This window comes from Acanthochromis polyacanthus, chromosome 1, assembly GCF_021347895.1.
Source record: "Acanthochromis polyacanthus isolate Apoly-LR-REF ecotype Palm Island chromosome 1, KAUST_Apoly_ChrSc, whole genome shotgun sequence".
Classification (NCBI taxonomy): Eukaryota; Metazoa; Chordata; class Actinopteri; family Pomacentridae; genus Acanthochromis; species Acanthochromis polyacanthus.
Genome location: NC_067113.1, coordinates 40,171,391 through 40,191,898, shown reverse-complemented (window position 1 = coordinate 40,191,898; position 20,508 = coordinate 40,171,391). Strand labels below are relative to the sequence as shown.

General features: G+C 37.0%; 1 protein-coding gene across 1 annotated transcript in view; it reads right to left on the bottom strand.

Moving 5' to 3' along the window:
- Positions 1 to 2,305: 2,305 nt before the first annotated feature.
- Positions 2,306 to 20,508, bottom strand: part of dgki (diacylglycerol kinase, iota) — a 113,422-nt gene continuing 95,219 nt past the window's right edge. The window contains 12 exon segments of the mRNA XM_022209744.2: positions 2,306 to 10,040; positions 11,516 to 11,615; positions 11,710 to 11,746; positions 13,120 to 13,240; positions 14,204 to 14,241; positions 16,388 to 16,413; positions 16,520 to 16,644; positions 16,757 to 16,797; positions 17,770 to 17,839; positions 18,209 to 18,253; positions 18,468 to 18,547; positions 19,855 to 19,955. Of these exon segments, the coding sequence (XP_022065436.2) occupies positions 9,933 to 10,040; positions 11,516 to 11,615; positions 11,710 to 11,746; positions 13,120 to 13,240; positions 14,204 to 14,241; positions 16,388 to 16,413; positions 16,520 to 16,644; positions 16,757 to 16,797; positions 17,770 to 17,839; positions 18,209 to 18,253; positions 18,468 to 18,547; positions 19,855 to 19,955 (892 nt within the window). The 3' untranslated portion in view covers positions 2,306 to 9,932.

Genomic DNA, 20,508 nt, shown 5'->3' with positions numbered 1-20,508 from the left:
AGCACCTTTAGATCTACTGGCACACGTCTGCAGAGCGTGACTCATAAACCAGTAAGGTGACACATGCCAGTAAATCATTTTAACTCAGTATTCATCGGTACGTTGAACCTGAAGCCTCGCAAACACTCTGACGTTTAAACAGATCCAACGTCTGAGCTTCAGGACGTGGTTTGGTTGTTTTGCAGCCTCAGATAACGTCACAGAAGGTTACTGGATGAATCTGCTTCTGGTGAATCACTGAATGTTTGAACCTTTCAGGTCTCCAAAAGCTGTTCAAATGATACAAACAGGGTAAAATGTTTTTTAAATGATCGATACAATGAAGGGTTGCTAGAAAATACTGCATCTTTTACAGGTACAAATAAAGTGGATTTATCAAGGCTGTTTTGTTTTTTTGACATTTTTTTGTAAAATTTTTGGTGTTTTGTGTCTCAGTTTTGTTTTCTAACTCCTTTTCATCATTTTTTGTTTATTTTTTTGCATTTTGTGTCTTGTTTTTGTCTCATTTTTGTTGTTTTCTCTCTTTTTTTGTAATTTGTTTGCCTAATTTTTAGCATTTTTGTCTCGTTTTAGTGGTTTTCTGTCACTTTTTTGTCTTTTTGTCAAATTTTTGTCATTTTGTGTCTTGTTTTCTCTTTTTCTGTTTGGTTTTTGTTGTTTTTGTCTCATATTTGTTGTTTTCTGTCTCTTTTTGGTCATTTTTGTCTAATTTTTGACATTTGTTTTGTCTTGTATTTGGCATTTTGTGTCTCATTTTTGTTGTTTTGTGTTTGTTGTCTGTCTCTTTTTTGTCTCATTCTTGTTGTTTTGTGTGTCTTTATTGTCAGCTGACTTGGTATTTACATTGAAGTGTGGAATTTCCAGCTGTGTTTGACTGATAAACTCTGAAAGTTCCCTCTTACTGTTTAACACGACATGTCACCACAGCGTCTATTTATCAGCTGATCAGGAACTTTTCAAAGATTACAAATGTTTTAACGTCAATTTTGAACTTACTCTGCAGGAGAAGAAGGAAACGTTCAAAAAATATTCTGTCGATTGAGAAACATAAAAGGTAGAACTCCAAACAGCGACTAAGTGGAGCCTTTTGCTGCTTCAGGAAACTCCCAGATGTGACTCAGTGACTGTTTGACTTCACAGACATCTGACAAATCTCTACGTCACACGTTATTTTTTTTCTCTTTACTCAGTAATGTAGGTTAGAGTCGAGGGCTAACAGCCAGCAGGAACATGTTTCACTACGGCAGCAATCAGGCTCAATATGAAGGTCCTGATTCACTTAAAAATATGTTGCTAAACATTAGCATGTTAGCATGTTAAGCAAAGATTGTAACCTTGTATTTGATACACATCAAAATGTTAGCATTGTTGTTGTGAGCATGTTAGCATGCTAAGCAAAGATGGTAAGCATTATATACGCTTCACATTAGCACGCTAACAAGCTAAGCAAAGACGGTCAGCATGTTTGCGAAACATCAAAATATTAGCATTGTTGGTAGATGCATGTTAGCATGTTCAGATGCTAAGCAATTTTATCAAACATGCCTGCTTATCATCAACATGTTAGCATTGTCATTTTGAGCAAGTTACTGGGCAATCAGGTTGGCTAAACATCAGCATGTTAGCATGCTAAACAAAGATTCTAACCTTATATTTGCTACACATCATGCTAACATGGTTGTTGTGAGCATCTTAGCATGCTAAGCAACGATGTAAGCATTATATCTGCTTAAGATTAACATGTTAACAAGCTAAGCAAAAATGGTCAACATATTTGCTTAACATAAAAAATAGCACTGTTGTTACAAGCATGTTAGCATTGTCATTTTGAGCAGATTACTGTGCAAAGATTGCAAACATGTTGGCTAAACATCAGCATGTTAGCATGCTAAACAAAGATTCTAACCCTATATTTGCTACACATCAACACGTTAGCATGCTAAACAAAGATAGCAACCATTATATATGCTTAAGATTAACATGCTAACAAGCTAAGCAAAAATGGTCAACATATTTGCTAAACATCAACATTTAAGCATTAATAATGTGAGGAGGTTTGCATTTAGCGCTAACCAGTTACAGTTATTAACTTTAATACGTCTGTGGCTTGGAGTCAGTCTGCTAATGTTCCTTCTCAAAAAAAGAACAAAGGTGTTGTAATCATGAACGGTGAGGCATCTTCTGAACTCCTTTGTTTCTGATTGCACAGTTTTACTGAATATGAAGCTTCTGACTCACTTTTCACAGCATATATCGTAGGTCGGTATGGAGGAATAAAAAACATTTTTTAAAGGCAGGAAAGGACTCTGAGTAGCAAGTTGTGTTATTAGAACAAACACACAAATACAGCTGTCCACACTGAAGTCCATGATAATTTACAGACATGAGTTTAATACTCTGTAGTTGCTAAAAGTTATCTGATAAGAAACCCAGTGTGCACATTTAAGGCGTCTTTCCAAACCTGATAACAATCCTCCTAAAAATAAACATCACTTTTAACCCTTTAAAGCCACACATGTTCTGACTGTATCTTTCCATTTGGATTACACAGTGACTTAAAAGACAAGTTTAATCTATCAATATTACAGATTTATTCGTGTATTTCTTCGTGTTTCTCGCCGGCTGTGAGACGTTTACACAGAGCTTCAGAAAGATCCACTCGGGTAAAGATAATCTTCAAACCCACAGAGGTGCCAGAAAGACTGAGAAGTGTCCAGATGATGGATTTAACTCCACCCAGCACCCAGCAGAGTTACTGGGAACACTGGGGATAATCGTGTCTGTATATTCTTAGTAGAACTTCCTGGCGTTGGCTTGAATAAAAAAAAATATGATGACTGAAAATGTTCTGGTTTGATGTTTTTAAAGCTTGTATTTAAACGGTGTCTGTATGCTTTAGCCATGCTAACAGCTTAGTGCCCATCTACCATCATATAAGCTTTTATATTTAAAATTATGAGTTATATGTTGTGCTGTCATGAAAATTGTTGTTTTATGATTAAAACTCAATCATTTTTTTCTACCTTATATATACGGGCGTACTGATGACTATTAATGTTCTGTCGGGTTTGTGGGTCGTCTGCGTGTCAACATGCTGCTGCTACAAGTCTGTAAACGATCAATAAACTCATATTTTATTATCAGTTCACTACTCAGACTGAAATATCTGAACACCCATTAGATGTCATGTGGAGCAGACGTTCATGATCATCAGAGGATTTATCCCTTTTCTATGAAGTGAATATTTGGGATGTTGAGTGAAACATTTGATGACTATTTGAATGATTTCCATGCAAATTGCCAGTAAATATTCTATTTGCTTCTTTTTGGTGCTTTTTTTTTGTTTCTAATATTATTTTTTTTAGTGAACGTGTGTGTGTGTGCCTTGATCCAGTTGAACTCTCTAATCAGTGCTAATTAGCAAATGGTAGCATGCTAACATGCTCAGCAACATTTCATAAACATTATGTGTGCAAAGTATGAAATGTTAGCTTTGCCATTTAGATGCTAGCATACCGAGCAAAATAGCAAACACATCTGGTAAACATTAAATTCAGTAACTTTTTTTTTTAGCATGAATGTTAGCATGCTAAGCAAAAATGGCAATTATTACATCAGTTTAATATTAACACATCAGCAAGCTAAGCAAAGATCATAAAAAATATTTGCCTAACATCAACATATTAGCATTGTTATTACAAGCATGTTAGCATGCCTAGCAACATTAGAAAACATGTCTGCTTAACATCAACATGTTAACATGCTAAACAAAGATTCTAACCTTGTATTTGCTACAAATCAGCATGTTAGCATTGTTGTTGTGAGCATGGTAGCATGCTAAGCAAAGATGGTAAGCATTATACATGCTTCATACTAACATGTTAACAAGCTAAGCAAAGGTGCAAAGGCAAGATATTTGCTTAACATCAAAATATTAGTATGAGCATGTTAGTACGTTAGCATGGTAAGCAACGTTAGCAAACATGTCTGCTTAACATCAACATGCTAGCACTGTCATTTTGAGCAGGTTACTGGGCAAAGACTGCTAACATGCTGGCTAAACATCAGCATGTTAGCATGCTAAGCAAAGATAACCAACATATTTGCCAAACATCAACATTTCAGCATTAATATTGTCAGAAGGCTAGCATGCTATGCTACAGCTAGCATTTAGCGCTAACAAGTTACAGTCTCACAGAGCTGTTAGCATGGCTGTTAGCATATTTGAAATAATGTTCATAGACATAGTACCAGTATGTAATATATGGCCCTTTGTGATGAATTACTGACTCTGTACTGCATTGATGAACTTTAATTTGACTAAACTAATCTAACTTTAATACTTCTGTGACTTGGAGTCAGTCTGCTAATGTTTCTTCTCATCAAACAAAAGAATAAAAATGTTGTAATCATGAATGGTAAGGGCTCTTTTGAGCTCCTTTTCTTCTGAATGTTTAAATTTAAATGACGTCAGCTACTTTCCAGCCGAGATCAACGAGGAAACACAGCTTAGTGATGGCAATAAGCAGCAGCAATCACTGAAATAAGAAACAAGATCAGACACAAAAACTACAGCATCACATCTTCTTTTAACAAATGAATAAAATAAAACAACAAACTTCAAGTAATCCCATCATCATTAGCAGAAAAAGAAAAGAAATACAAAAGCAAAAGGAACAAAAAAAAACACCCAAACATGCCCAACCTTTGAAGAAAATCAGATAGAAATCATTTAAAACTATAAGAATTCAATAGTTTAAACAACAATAATGCCATTTTTTATGCCGTTACTAGAAAATAATCCCAAGGAGGTAAGAAAATGCCATGCATACCCAACGCTGATGAGAGACACTTTAATACAAAGTCATATTTCTACTCAATAGAAAGATAAGAAGCATGTTTGTCGTTCAGAACGGGCTAGCTTATTAGCACAGTCACTTCATAGAAAATGTCGTCACCATTCACTGACAGTTCAGGAGATCATTTATACACATTTTGTCTATTTTATAATCCCCAGAAGAAGGTGTTGGATAGTGGACAGTAGTAGCCATCGCAGAAGTCTTGCATCATAAGACACAAATATTTTACTGGTAAAGAGCTGCTATAAAGGCTAAAAATGGCTGTTTATTCATGAAACTAGTAAAATTTTCCAGATTATTTTAATCAAAAGACTGAATTTAGTTAAGGACCATCATTACTTCACTTTTTATAAGTCAACATGTGTTATTTTATTTGATATCTGACAGAAAATGTTTTACATTTCTGTCTTCATCACAGAATTAATCTTTAGCGTAATTTTCTGTACAGCTAAGTAGTGAGAAAACGTGCACGGGGAAACATGTACGAAACTCATGACCAACCTTAAACAAGGCACTGTGAGTGTGCGCTGTAATGGAAACTACAATTTTAGCAACAACATTGATTCTGCTGCAGTTAGAGGTTCTTTCCTGTGCTAATCGATGCTAACATAACAGCACACCTCAATGTAGATGTAGGAACCAATGAGCGCTACGCTGTAAGTAGGAACCAATCTTTGTCCAGGCAGGTGTTTCTGAAAGGTAGAACAGTTTTGAACGCTGAAGAAGCCTCTCGTATTGAATTGTTTGTTTGAGACGACGAATGTTGGATTGCATTTGTTTTGGAGCAATAAATGCATAGATTATCGAAATGCAAACTAATGTCTGGGGCTCTCATCATCAGATGCGATAAAGTTTGTTGGCGTGTCAGTTATCTAAGTCTTGGTGAAACACCTGAGGGGCTTCAAGCATTGGCTTAGCTTCTACAGTAGAAAAAAATAGAGCAGGGTTTTAAAAAAAAGAACGCTTGAACGGGTCAAGAAACACAAGACCTTGTACAGCAGGTCCTCGGTTTATGAAGTTCTCGACTTACGGCGTTTGTTGCTGCATCGGAACTGATTACTTGCCAGTCCTCGGTTTAACGTACGGAGTTTCGTCGCGTGTCAGGGGAGCTCACTGGCTAGCGGACGAATATTTTGTCATGTGGTGCTATAAGACAGCTTTGTTTGTTTGTCGCCACATTGGATTATGCTACATTCGCTAACTTCATTATGGCTCCCAAACGTAAGTCAGACTTACAGTTTACATTTTCATTTTCATTGGTATTTTCCTACCGACTTGTGCTTCAGTGTGAGCTAATGACTGTTTGTCTCCATAGACTGTATATAAAGATGGGCGTAGCATCTGGCTCCAAAAATGAAGCCCACCCGGAAGTGTCAAAAACTTGCAATATCACGCCGTCCGCTAGGGTTGGCTCCAAAAAGCTTTTTCTCCATAGACCCCAATTCATAAAATTTGATAGACTGATTTTCTACAGCTCAGGATTTTTTCCCCGTTAGTTTTCATGGTCAGAATGAGAGATCAGGTGGCCGATCTTAAAATAAATCAATACTGAATTTTAAATAAATCGTTAAAGTTGGCGGAGCCAGGGGGCGTGGCTATACTTGATTGACAGTCCCATAGACTGGTCCTGCCCCTAGTTGCTCTCCGGTCCAGCCTGTTTGATGACGCTTTTTACGTCACTGGCTCCAAAAAATCCAAAATGGCGACTAGGAAGTAGCAAAATCTGGGCTTCATTTTGTCGCCGATGAAACCAACGGGTGACGTCACAGTTAGTTCACGCCTGTTTGTCTCTCGGGATGCTGAATCTGCGACCTGGCCCCGGTCCCACCGCCTTAAACCTGTATTCTTTCTTACAGCCAGTAGGGGGCGACTCCTCTGGTTGCAAAAAGAAGTCACATTCTACAGAAGTCTATGAGAAAACTACTCTTTTTCTCACTTAATTTGCTCCCTTTTCTTGTAGAGTTTACGCTCTAAACTGCCAGTTTGAAGTCTTTGTGAAGATTCTGTGATGTTCATTTAGTAAATTATGGTCCCATTTAGTGAAAAGAAAAAACGCTAAAGTTATGTTGGTCGCTTTTCTATCAATGTGAATAAAGTCTTTGAGTTCTCAGTCAGATCCACCAGTGACTGGTCACATTTGTTTTCAAAAGACAAAGGTGACTGATAAATTCAAGACTTGAGGTTTCGAAACAGTAGTTGGTTAGTCAACTACTTGGATGGTTGACTAACCGGCGGTCCAACTGGTCCAGCTGTGGGTGAGTGTATGGGCAGTAAGGCAGCTTGCAATCACAAAGTTTTTACGTGTCCTAAAGTCTTCAAATTCAGCACAGAAACTACTCATTTAAATGGGAAAAATTTAAAGATGAAATTCTGCCTGAGTTCTTAGATACACAGAGTGAACCTTGAAGTAATAATTAATTCTAACTTTTGTTTACATAATTGACTCGAAAAGACTTTCTTTCAATGCAAGTTTTGGCTCGTAAAGGATTAAATGATGAAAACTGCTAAATGTTGACGTAAAAAGAAGAAAGGAGTAACACTGTGATGCTGATTTTCGCAGCCCTACTTCTACGATGGCTCATCTTTTAGTCCCCACAGATACTTGGGAAGCATTTCCTACCGTAAATATGGATTTAGTTTACAACAGGTTACACCAAAAGAAACCTCAAAGCAGTGACATACATGCACGCAAAAGAAAAACAAACCAAAACAAGACAATCATAAACCCAACCAGCACTGAAGTAAAACTGCACATTCGATACTCCTCGGTGCTAAATGGTCGACAGTGTTCAAACATTAATGTAATGTAAACGATTAATAGAGAAATGCAAAAGAGACGTCATCTATTCATATTGCATTGAATATGGCTCAGATTCTTCTTTTCTCTTCTCGGATAAACGCTGCAAACGAACGAATACAAACAGGCTGCGGTTCGACTGACGTTTCTGTTCAAATGATATGGAATGAGCCGTATTAACACACACACACACACAGCACATGAAAAGCTTTGCTGGGTCGACACAAACTATGAAAAGTGAAATTATTTGTCGATGAGATTGTCTGAAAGTCACAGGTTGATGCATTCTTTAAACTGGTTTCTTCCCTCCATACTGGTCCCCTCGGTTCGGTCCCATTTGGTTCATTCATGACTAAAAAAAACTACTAGGATGGCAACACATCTGGCAAGTTGGACTGATTTTTCTATTTCTCGTTGTTTTCTATTCTAGATTAATATCTCCCTCATTAAACGTCAGAAAATAGTGACATCCGTCTCTTACATTCCCCCAATCTGGACCAAAAAACCCCACAAAGAATATCAAATTTACCGACAGAGATGACAAAGAAAACAAGCAAATTTTCACAACTGAGACACCGAAAACAACAGTTTAGGCATTTTTACCCCCTCGATGAATGAATGAATCTTTTCATCACGTCGTATCTCTACTGTCTGAAGTTATTTAGTGATTATTCACACAATAAAGGCCAAATTAAATGCATTTTTCTCAGTAAACTGTACTATTTAGGAGATACTTTCTACTAAAATACAATTCTGAGGGGGAAACTTGCATAATATTTGGCATAATTCATGTTAAGAATAATGAAAAGTGGAGTTTAATGTCAGCAGTCTGCCAAAAAACAACTAAATAATCAACTTTTAATAGTCAAACTAGTGAGACAACGTCAACACATGGAGGGAAGCGAAAGAGAAAATACTAACGATGAGGAATCCTTAAAAAGACCAAACTGGGGACTGAAGTGGCTGCATGACGCTGAATCACTTTTTAAAATGAGCTAAAAATTCTTCAGACGACTTTGTGGATCCTCTTTGTGTCACATTTTAAAATGCTGTCCAAGGAGATGAATTTTTATTTGGTCTTGTGTAGAATTTGGAAGTTCCTCGCCGCCTTCTTCCACCAAACAACCAGCTGTTGGGCTGCAGCTGTTGGTTCTTGTTGATCCACATGAGTTGGCTAAACTTCATTTACATAACAACAGATTTGGCCAAAAGTGACTTTTTGCTCAAGTTCAGACTGAAAATATCTCAACAACAACGTCCCAAATGTGTCCATCTTTGTCCTGTAGTTATTTCAAGATGTTAAAATGGAATAAATACCTTTTTTTGTGGACCAAAGGTTAAACAATGACAAAAAAGAACAGTAGCATCTTTCCAGAAGAGTATAAAAGGGGGAAACGTGTTCTGGTGACTCTCAAGAAGGAGCTCAGTGAGGATTTGGGCTTTCCTAGCAGCCTACTTCCTCCAGATAACTCACTGTTGGGCTGCAGTTGGAGCCGTTGGTTCTACGCTGATCCTCGTTCACATCGCCGCACGTTTCCCACAAATCCTGCAGTGGAAAGGAACCTAAAGATGGGGCACAGAGCACCCACGACGGGGACTTTTTGAAGATCTACTTCCTATGAACTCTTGTGGTCATCTGGGAGAGTTTCTGCGCGATATGTTGACCCACTTCCTGTGCTTTCTGGAACTTCTGGTGACTCATCGAATGAAGTGACATGTGATAAACATGTCATCGTTGCATAACTTGGTACTGAAGACACAGTTTTCAAAGTCTGGGAGGACGTGGAGTGGTGTGTCGGGTCTTTACTGGAGTTCTGGATTGGACATTACACTACATCAGTGCGATGTCTTTGGCACGCAGGTTTTAAGGGATAAACTTTTACTGTTTCTTGCTGTTTAACTGCTTAATCCACACCGCAGGTCCTACTGAGTAAAATCCCTTACAAGATAAGAAACGTGTTTCCGTGAGTCCGGCAGGTGAACTCACCACATGTGACGGCTGGTCAAATTGCACTTCATCCTGAACTGTTAAAAGTCCTACAATCAGTCAATCAATCAATCAGCACAACCAATAAATAGAATATGAATAAATAAATACAAATAAATAGTTGAGCATTAAAATCGTCTCTGCAGTGCTGCTGAAGCAGTTCATCGACTCGGATCCGGACTCCGCTCGTTCCTGAAACACTTTCCTCTCCCGGTCCGTCTCCACTACGAGTGTGTTCGAGTCCACAGAGTGTGTGCGAGAGTGTGTGTGTGTGTGTGTGTGTCGCGCCTCAGACGGCCGTCTCCAGGTCGTCATGGTTACCAGATGAACTCTGCTGGGAGCTCAGGTAAGTGGCCAGCTCCGAGTCTCCCTCTGCTTGTTCTGCCGGCGTCTTCCCCTGGTGGACATACGCATTTAAAGATCATCCCGAGGCTCTGAGCTACGCTAACAATTTACGTTCTAGATACCTACGTGGCCCCTGAAATCTCCACCTACTGGTTTATCTAGAGATATTGTATAAACCTAACATCCAGAGCTAACATACAGAGCTAATGTATAAAGCTAACATCCAGAGCTAACATATAGAGCTAATGTATAAAGCTAACATCCAGAGCTAACATACAGAGCTAATGTATAAAGCTAACATCCAGAGCTAACATACAGAGCTAATGTATAAAGCTAACATCCAGAGCTAACATATAGAGCTAATGTATAAAGCTAACATCCAGAGCTAACATACAGAGCTAATGTATAAAGCTAACATCCAGAGCTAACATATAGAGCTAATGTATAAAGCTAACATCCAGAGCTAATGTATAAAGCTAACATCCAGGATTAATGTATAAAGCTAACATCCAGAGCTTTAATCATATATATATATGGAATCACTTTGGATATTATATATATATATATATATATATATATATATATATATATATATATATATATATATTTGGAAGATTTTTACTCATTTTTTGATTTTTCATGCCAAATTTTTTCTTTTTTTAAATAAAACTTTTAAGGGAAACTTTTAAGGAATTACTGGAATTTTCTTCCTGTAGGTTTTGAAAATTTTCTGAAATTTGGGAAATTTGGGGAACTTAAACTAAGACAGAGCAACAATATAGAGTGACATTAATGTAGAATAATTTTAGTGTAGAGCAAGTTTAGCTAATATGGAGCAATTTTAACACATATAGAGCAACTTCATTGAATATAGAGCAACTTTAACTAATGTAGAGCAAGTTTAGCTACTACAGAGCAACTTCAGCTAATATAAAGCAACCTTAACTCATTTTAGAGCAACTTTAACAAATATAGAGCAACTTTAACTCATTTTAGAACAACTTTAACTAAGATAGAGCAACTTTAGCTAATATAGAGCAACTTTAACTAATATAGTGACTTCAACTGATTTTAGAGCAATTTTAGCTAGTGTAGAGCAACTTTAATATAGATCACTTTGATTTTTTTGTGAATGTTCTTAAAGAAAATATCAGAAGTTTTAATCATATATATATATATGGAATCACTTTGGATATTATTAGGATTTTTTGGAAGATTTCGACTCATTTTTTGATTTTTCATGCCAATTTTTTTCTTTTTTTTAAATAAAACGTTTACGGGAAACTTTTAAGGAAATACTGGAATTTTTTTCCTGGAGGTTTTGAAAATTTTCTGAAAATTGGGGATTTTTTTTTCGCTGAATTTTGGGAATTTTTTTTTTTTTTTTTCAGACAAGGAAACAATACTCTTTGGTGCCTGTAAATGAAGACAACAGGAGGATGAATCATATCTTTGTGTCTGCAGTGAAAAGGTTAAAGCTCCAGCAATAACACAAGTACAGACTTACGGGAAACACGTCGAGTTTACCTGGAAGTTGGTCTTTTCCAGCGACGCTCCGGCCTCCACCAGCAGCCGACACACCGCATGCTGCTTCTCTGAGGCGGCTTTGTGCAGCGCCGTATCCCCTCTGAAAACACAGCAAAGAGGAAGTGAGCTGCTGGCACGCACAGGAAAGCTGATTTCAAACAAGAATTCATCTAAAAATGAAAGCAGCATCGTACTTCTCTCTGTCTGTCAAATCCAGGAGAACCTTAGACCCTTAGGAGAGACAAACACAGGAAACATGAGCTACAGTGGATGATTTTAGGACAGATTTACCTTTTTAAAAGTGTCAAACTCATTTTAGTTCAGAGGAAACATTCAGAACAATCTGATCTCCAGTGGCCAGTAAAATCACAGAATAATAAGCTATAAATAACTCTAAATGTTTCCTTTGTTTAAGTGCAAAAAAGTACATTCTGAAAATCTTTTTACAAAACATCATGAACAACCTGAAATTTGTTAAGAAAAATAAGTTCAATTTCATCAACATTCATCCTCAGTTTATCATTTCCACATTACAACTTCCAGATGACAGAGTGTCGACAAAGAAACACAACATTTAGTCACCTGGAATGATGTAGTGTTTTACTTATCAAGAAAAGACAAAAAAACAACAAAATCAAGACAAAATATGACAAAAATGAGACCCAAAATGACAAAAACAAGACACAAAGTGCCAAAATTGAGACACAAAATGACAAACAATGAGACAAACGTCACGAAACAAAACGAAAAAATTAGACAAAAAAGTTACAAAGCCACAAAAAATGGACAAACAACAAAAATGAGACAAAACACGACACAAATGACACAAACAAGACCAAAAGTGACAAAAAACAAGAAACAAAACAACAAAAGTCAGACAAAAAAGGACAAAAAAGCCAACAAAAGCAAGATAGTGTTACAAAAACTACACAAAAATTTACAAAAATTAGACAAATGACAAGAAACAAACAAAAAAGAGACAAAAAAGTTAGAGACAAAAAAACTGACAAACAACAAAAAGAGAAAAAATTACACAAAAAGGACAACGAGACTGAAAATGACAAAAACGAGACAAAATGACAAAAACGAGACACAAAATGACAAAATGAGACACAAAATGAGAAAAAAGAAACATAAATTGACAAAACTGGGATACAAAATGATAAAAATGAGACTGAAAACGACAAAAACAAGAGAAATTGACACAAACAAGACATAAAACAACAAAAATGAAACACAAAATTACAAAAACAAGACAAAATGACAAAGATGAGACAAGAAATGCGAAAAATGTGACATAAATTTACAAAAACGAGACACAAAGTGACAAAAATTAAACATTAATTGACAAAACTGAGACACAAAATGACAAAAACGGGACTGAAAACGACAAAAATGAGAGAAATTGACAAAAACGAGACACAATGACAAAAATGAGCCAATACGACACAAATGAGGCACAAAACAACAAAAACGGGACAAAAAAATGACAAAATCAAGTTTTGTTTTGTAGGGTTTGTAGAGAACACATTGAGGAAGCCGTTTGTTTACTGCGACACACGTGACTGATGATCTAAACGTCCAGCGCTGTAAGCCGTCCTCACCTTGCTGCAGGATGTAGCTGACCAGGTCTGTGTGTCCGTTCTGAGCTGCTATGTGTAACGCTGAACATCCTCCAGAGTCTCTGACCAACAAACTGACTCCCTGAACCACACACTCTGACAGCTGGAGGACACAGGAAGCAGCTCAACATCACTGACAGCTCAGTTATCGTTCTACAGCAGAGCAAGAACTTATAAATTCAAACCAGAACACGTCACTAACAGAGGCCTGACGCTCCACATTAAACTTTACGCCAAACTACTGCAGCTACAAACATATACTTGTGTTGTTGTTGTTGTTAGCATCTATGTGTCGCATCAATTTAATTCTACAGAAAGATGCTCTGATGTGTCGCTTTGGGAAACACGACTGAAACTGTAAACAACCGTTCAAAAGTTTGGGGCAACTTTAGCTAATATAGAGCAAAATTAATGTAGAGCAACTTTATTGTAGAGCAACTTTGACTAATATAGAGCAACTCTAGCTAATGTAGAGCAATTTCAATATAGAGCAAATTTAATGTAGAGCAACGTTAACTAAGCTAGAGCAAGTTTAGCTAATACAGAGCAACTTTAACAAATATAGAGCAACTTCAATGAATGTAGAGCAACTTTAACTAATGTAGAGCAACTTCAGCTAATATAGAGCAACCTTAACTCATTTTAGAGCAACTTTAACAAATATAGAGCAACTTTAACTCATTTCAGAGCAACTTTAACTCATTTTAGAGCAACTTTAACTAATATAGAGCAACCTTAGCTAATATAGAGTAACTTTATCTATAATATAGAGCAACTTTAACTAAAATAGATCAACTTTACCTAATATAGAGCAACTTAAACGTGTATATGTGTATTAACAGATATAAAAACAATCTTCTGTAGAAAATGGAAACCAAACATCTTAAAGTTTTGCTGGTAAAACCTGAACACTGATTTCCTGAACTGACTTCGTGCTGCGTCACGTTTTTACTAGCTGGAGGAAGAATGTCCCGCTAAGGTGATATGAAGACGCAAACAGGAGAAACCGGTTCCTGTTGCTCATTCTCCATCAGTCATCCATGTTTGTGAGGGAATGCAGACGTACCATTGGAAGATCCCCGGAGCCGGCAGCAGTCAGCAGCGCTGCAGAAATAAAGAAAATAAACTAATATAAACACAGAAACCATCATCATGTGAGAGGCCGCCACAGGACAGAGCTTTGATCTACAGATTTCTGTGGACTTTTCCTATCTTCCCTCTCCACACGTCTGTAGAATCAAACTGTTCTCTGGAGATTTCTGCCTCGGTGCTGATGACTAATGCTGGATAAAGTTCAGGGAGTTCTACTCCAGATACACAACAACTGGGTTTGTGTGTTTCCACTTCAGTGTGAGCCAAACAATGCAGGTATCTGAGATGAAAACAGCTTCCTCTGAGGGTTCCTGCAGGGACTCTGCTCTCCTGAACTTTGCTTCACTTTCCTACAAATCCAAACAGGTGAAGGATAAAAGTTTCTTCTTTGTAGCAGAATATCTCTCTCCTCTTGAACCATCAAGCTAATCTAAAAATATTCAGTGACCTCAGAGGGACTGTACGTGTGTTGGAAGCTTTTATTTTATGCAGCAGGATTTCAGAATAAATATGAGAGCTTCACAACTACTGGATAGGCCGAACTGAAGACTGAATTTCAGATGAAACACCTGCTAGAAGAAGAAAAACCAGCAGGAAGTCGGAGTTGTTTGTGCCCTGAAGCGTAAATAAAACTGAAAGTGGACAAACAAGCACGTGAAGGGAACAACAGGTTTATGACACTGGAGAGTCCCGGTCATTCCAAAAACTTATTACTGACGGTTAACGAGCCAAAAGGAAACACCCATTTAGAGAAAGACTTCAGGCTAAAGGAAGTTATTGTTCTGAAGGTTACAAGTCTGGACATAGCACTTTAAAAGGTCCAAACTTGCAACACTTGCAAGGCCCTCAAGGAATTACTCAGCGAGATTAAAAAAAAACAAAAACATAAAGCCAAAAGTGCAGATGTTTGTTTTTTGCTGAGTCATACTTTGGCGGGATGACTCATCATTCGTGACGTGAAGTAAAAGCAAAACAGAATTAAGAAAAAACATCTTTTCAGTTCTAAAGCAGGAACATCCTAAACCAGGCGTGTCAAACTCATCTTAGTTCAGGCTCCACATTCAGCCCAATTTAGTCTCCAGTGAGCAGTAAAATCACAGCATAAGAACTGATAATAAATAACCACAACTCCACATTTCTCCTTTGTTCTAGGGCAAAAAAGTAGATTCTGGAAATGATCACATTTAAGGAGTTATCGTTTTACAAAACATTATGAACAACCTGGAATTTCTGAGGAAAAATAAATTCAGTTTAAGCAACGTTCAGCCTCTGTTTATCATTTACGCATTAAAACTTCCAGATCACAGAGTGTCTACAAAGAAACACAACATTTAGTCACAGGAACTGAACGCTATAGTATTCTACTTTATGATCAAAGTCAGACAAAAAAAAAGATGAAACGTTAAGAAAATGAGACACAAAACAACAAAAAAATGACACAAAAGACACGAAACAAACATATATAGAGGCAAAAATTAGACAAAAAAGTTACAAAGTGACAAAAAAATGGACAAACGACAAAAACAACACAAAAAAAGACAAAAGTGAGACACAACACAACAAAAAAGTAGACAAACAACACAAGCGAGGCAAAAAGGAAACACAAAGCGACAAAAACATGAGACAAACAACAAAAGTCAGACGAAAAAACACAAAAAACGAGACACAATTGTACAAAAATGAGACACAAAACGACAAAAAAAATGAGACAAACGAAATGAAACTAAACAAAAAATTAGACAAAAAAGTTACAAAGTGACAAAAATATGAGACAAACAACAAATATGATACAAAAATGACAAAACAATGAATAAAGCAACACACAAAACGACAAAAACATGAGACAAACGACAAAAGTCAGACAAAAATGAGACACAAAATGACAAAAGAACAATCTAGCATTTTCCTTTATGATGAAAACAACTTGTCATGGTCTAGAAATGATTTTAAATTTATAGTTTTACTGATTTACAATCTGCAGTTAATGTCTTCTCTGTAATTTTTACACTTTGATTGGACCCTCTGGAGGACCAGTTTTGGTCCACGGGCCTCATGTTGGACACCTCTGGACTAAACCAAAGCTGAAACTCAGATTTTAATGTAGTTATTCTAAGTGTGTGTGTGTGTGTGTGTGTGTGTGTGTGTGTGTGCGTTCTACCTTGTTCCTCAAGTGTCAGAGGAGCTCTGTAAATACAGAAGAAAGCACACGTGTGTTACACTTATGGACCAGGATGGACGTATAAAAGACGTAATTTTAATTTAAAACAAACAGGTGTGAGCCTCTACATACCCTGCCGTGGGCTCCACCACCAGATCAGGCATCCCCGTGGACGACCCCTGGTTCACCACAGGACCCTCGTGGTCCAGGATGAACACCTCGTCCTGACAGATTTCTGTCACAAAGTGGAGGTGTTCCTGCAAGCACACAAGCAGATTATAAAATTAGAATCAGAAATCCAGTGATCTCTGAACGAGTTTTTAACAGTTTGAGCATCAAACACCTCTGCAGAAGGACTGAGTTCTGTACCTGAGCTTTGTCGATGCGATAGAAGCGGTCAGCTGATGTGGCTGGAGAGAAAAAACACACAAACAGACACACAAAGGAACGTCACACACACTGTATTAAAGAGCTTTAATCAATTATCACGATCACCTGGACAATAATGTCAGATTTTATTCAATACTTTATCTGGATTTACTTTTAATCCTGAAAGAATCAAATATAAAAAAGAAAATGAGAGAAAAAAAAATATACTGTATATATACATAAAAAAAACTGATGTTGTATTTCTAATTCTATTATATCGGTGTGTTTAAAAAAGAAACAGTGATTCACAAATAAAATTAAAAAGCTATGATAATAATAATAATCCATACACTGTAGTGTTAAAAAGCAACATAAATAAAAGACAATAATAAATCAGGGACATTGTTATACCCAGTACGTACTGAGGAAACGCCATCTGAAGGTTTAAAATAGGTAAACACTGGAGGTTAGTTTAAAGTGTAAAATAAATGAATAAATAGATAAATAAAAATAAATGAATAAATAAAATAAATCCATAAGTAGATCAGTAAAATAAATAGATAAATAAGTAAATAAAATTCAATTAAATATATCATATAATAAAATAAAATAAATTGAAACAGAATAAAAGATAGATAAAATAAAATAAAAATAAAGATAATAATAATAATAATAATAGTGATAACTATAAATTGGGAGTTATAAAAAGAATAAAAACACTACAAGGTAATTCAAGTAAAAAGGTAGGTTTTAAGTTTGTTTTTAAAAACATTAACATTAGTGAGCACTTCAGTGAAGTGGAGGCAGAGATGAATAAATCAGGACATCACATGCTATAAAAAAACACACAGAATATAAAAATAAGTCCTTTAGAGGAGAATCTGAGGAGAAAAGTACTGTGAACCTTTAATTCTGATTAAGAGCCGTCAGTGTGAGCTATTTATGAACACATATACATCTCTGACATCATTTTTTGGTGTAAAATCTCTATCAAGCTCTATTCAGTGACTCACAGTCCAAGAAGCTCCAGTTGGGAGACAGTCTACTGGTTGAACTGGTCCTGGGGATTCCTCTGCTCTCATCCTGGAGACAAAAGAACAGACGCTGTGATCCTTATCGGCCTTCTACCGATTTATCAGCTACATCTAAGAACAGGTTGGACAGTAAATAAGACATTCAGGACAACCACAGCGTACAGAGTCTATTTATATACTGGTTCAGGGAAATCATTCTCGTGTGGACAGACAGGATTGTCCTCAGCATGGGTGTCAGTCTGTAAAGACCAGAGTCAGTTTATTGTTTTTATCTCGTCCTTAAACTCTCCAAAGGACTGTAGGAGTTCTTCAAGGAGCTGCCCACACACCCAGAAATATCTAAACCGTTGCATAATTGTCCAAATGTTCCTGTTTCTTCTACCCTTGCAGAGTGACACCCAGAGGTCACACTGTGTACCTGATAGTGCACTCTGTGGCCAGTAGGTGGCGCCTGGTGTAAGTCCTAGCAAGCACAGCAGACAGGTTTCAAGGTTAGCAAGCAGCCAAAGCATTTACATCCAGAGAAAACAGATGTTCAACTCGGTTAGTTTTCCACATGAGACACACAGCGAGAGAACAGCTCAGCGCTTATCGTCCCTAAATCACCCAGAGAGGAGGTGAAACAACAATGAAGAAACACAAACGTTTAAATGATGAAGATGAAGGTAGAGACTCACATCTTGTAATCTGTCGATGTAGAGTCTGCAGGTCTCCAGGTCACAGTCTCCTCTCACCACCACTATTCCCACTGGGATGGCTGCAAAACACACAAACATGGATTTTAGGTCAAACAGGGAAGTCAAACCGGAGTATTTTGGTCACTCTGTGGCAGCAGAAGAAGATTTGAACGCAGTATTTACACACTAAGACCTCACACACAGTCATGGAATAAATGATTAGACCATCTTTGTTTGCTACAGTTTCTTGTCCACTTAAATGCCTGGTACTAAAGGAATATTACCTGAAGAATACAAGGAACACAACAAAAAGACAAAAAAATGGCAAAAACGAGAGAAAATTACACAAAGGAGACACAAAATGACAAAAATGAAACAGAAAAATGAGACAAAAAACGATAAAAATTGGAAACAAAATGACAAAAATGAGACAAAAATGAGACAAAAAAATGAAAAAATTAGATAAAATGGCAAAAATCTGACAAAAACAACAAAAATTAGAAACAAAATGACAAAAATGAGACACAAAATGAAAAAATGAGACAAAAACAACAAATAGGAGACATAAAATGACAAAAATGAAACAAAAAATTAAAAAAAGAGATAAAATGGCAAAAATGAGACAGAAAAATGAAAAAATGAGACAAAAACGACAAAAATGAGACACAAAATGACAAAAAGTGCAAATGAACCAGGTCATGTTTAGGGCTACTCTTAAAACAGTCTTCTTCCATCAGCTGAAAAACTCTTTCCTGCCTCCAATGATTTCTTGAAGATATTTAAAATCGTTTTACACTTTTTTTTCGTCATTTTGGACAAATATCAAGCTTTTCTGGACAAGTTTCACATCTTTCTGGACACATTCAGGATCATTTTTGACTTTTTTGTTAGTTTGGGCAAATTTCAAGCCTTTGTGGATAAATTTCAAGTCTTTTTGGACAAATTTGAGGCAATTTTGGAGTTTTTTTGTCATTTTGGGCAAATTTTTTAAGGTAATTTTTGACTTTTGTTTGCCATTTTGGGCAAATTTAGGGGTAATTTTGGACTCTTTATGTAATTTTCAACAAATTTCAAGCCTTTTATGGACATGTTTCAAGTCATTTTGGACATATTTAGGGTCACTTTTGACGTTTTTGTTAGTTAGGGCAAATCTTGGAGCCTTATTGTCATTTTGGGCAAAGTTCAAGCCTTTGTGTACAGGTTTCAAGTCATTTTGGACAAATTTTTAGTAATTTTGGACACATTTCAAATCATCCTGGGAAAATAATGACGCCATTCTTGCCATTTTGGACATTTTTTATGTCATTTTTGGTCTAACCATTTCTTTCCATGACTGTAAAACGTAGATTTTTCATGGTGAAAGAACAAACTTTCCATAGATCCTTACAGATGTCTCGTAGCCGCTCCTTGTCGTACTGCAGCCGGTCGTACTCCTGGAGGCTGATCCGGTTCACTCGAAGGCGGAGGCGGTCCGGAACTGCGTGAGGACTGGAAAGAAAACACACGCGAGTGCATGTACGTGCACACACACGATTCAGACATGCCCGGGCATACGACAGCAAGGGCATACATATGCATACATGCACGCACAAACACACACGGACACGCATCACAAACCAGTTCTGAGCTCTGTCATTTACAGCATTCACTTCCTCCCATTTATAACTGAGTCTAACACGTCTGATGACCGGAGGCTCTAAAGACTCGTTAAAGATCTCGTTAACACTCAGACAGCTTTTCAGGGGGAAGGAGGACACCAGGTGAGAACCAAGGCTTGGTGCAGGTGTAATAAGAGCAGGACTCGGGGTAAAGTCAGAGGAAAAAGGACGACAGCGAAAAACACCGAGACAACAAGAGGCAGAAGCACGTTAAGAAGTGAAAAGCTTCAGCATGCTGCCAGACACTCGTTCTCTCTGATCCACCGACGGCATCCAAACACAACGAAGAAACACAACAAAGACTCACAATCAGCACGACACAGAAGGGTTCGACCAATATCACGGATTCTGAAAGAAAAGTTTCTTTTATATTTTCATTTATT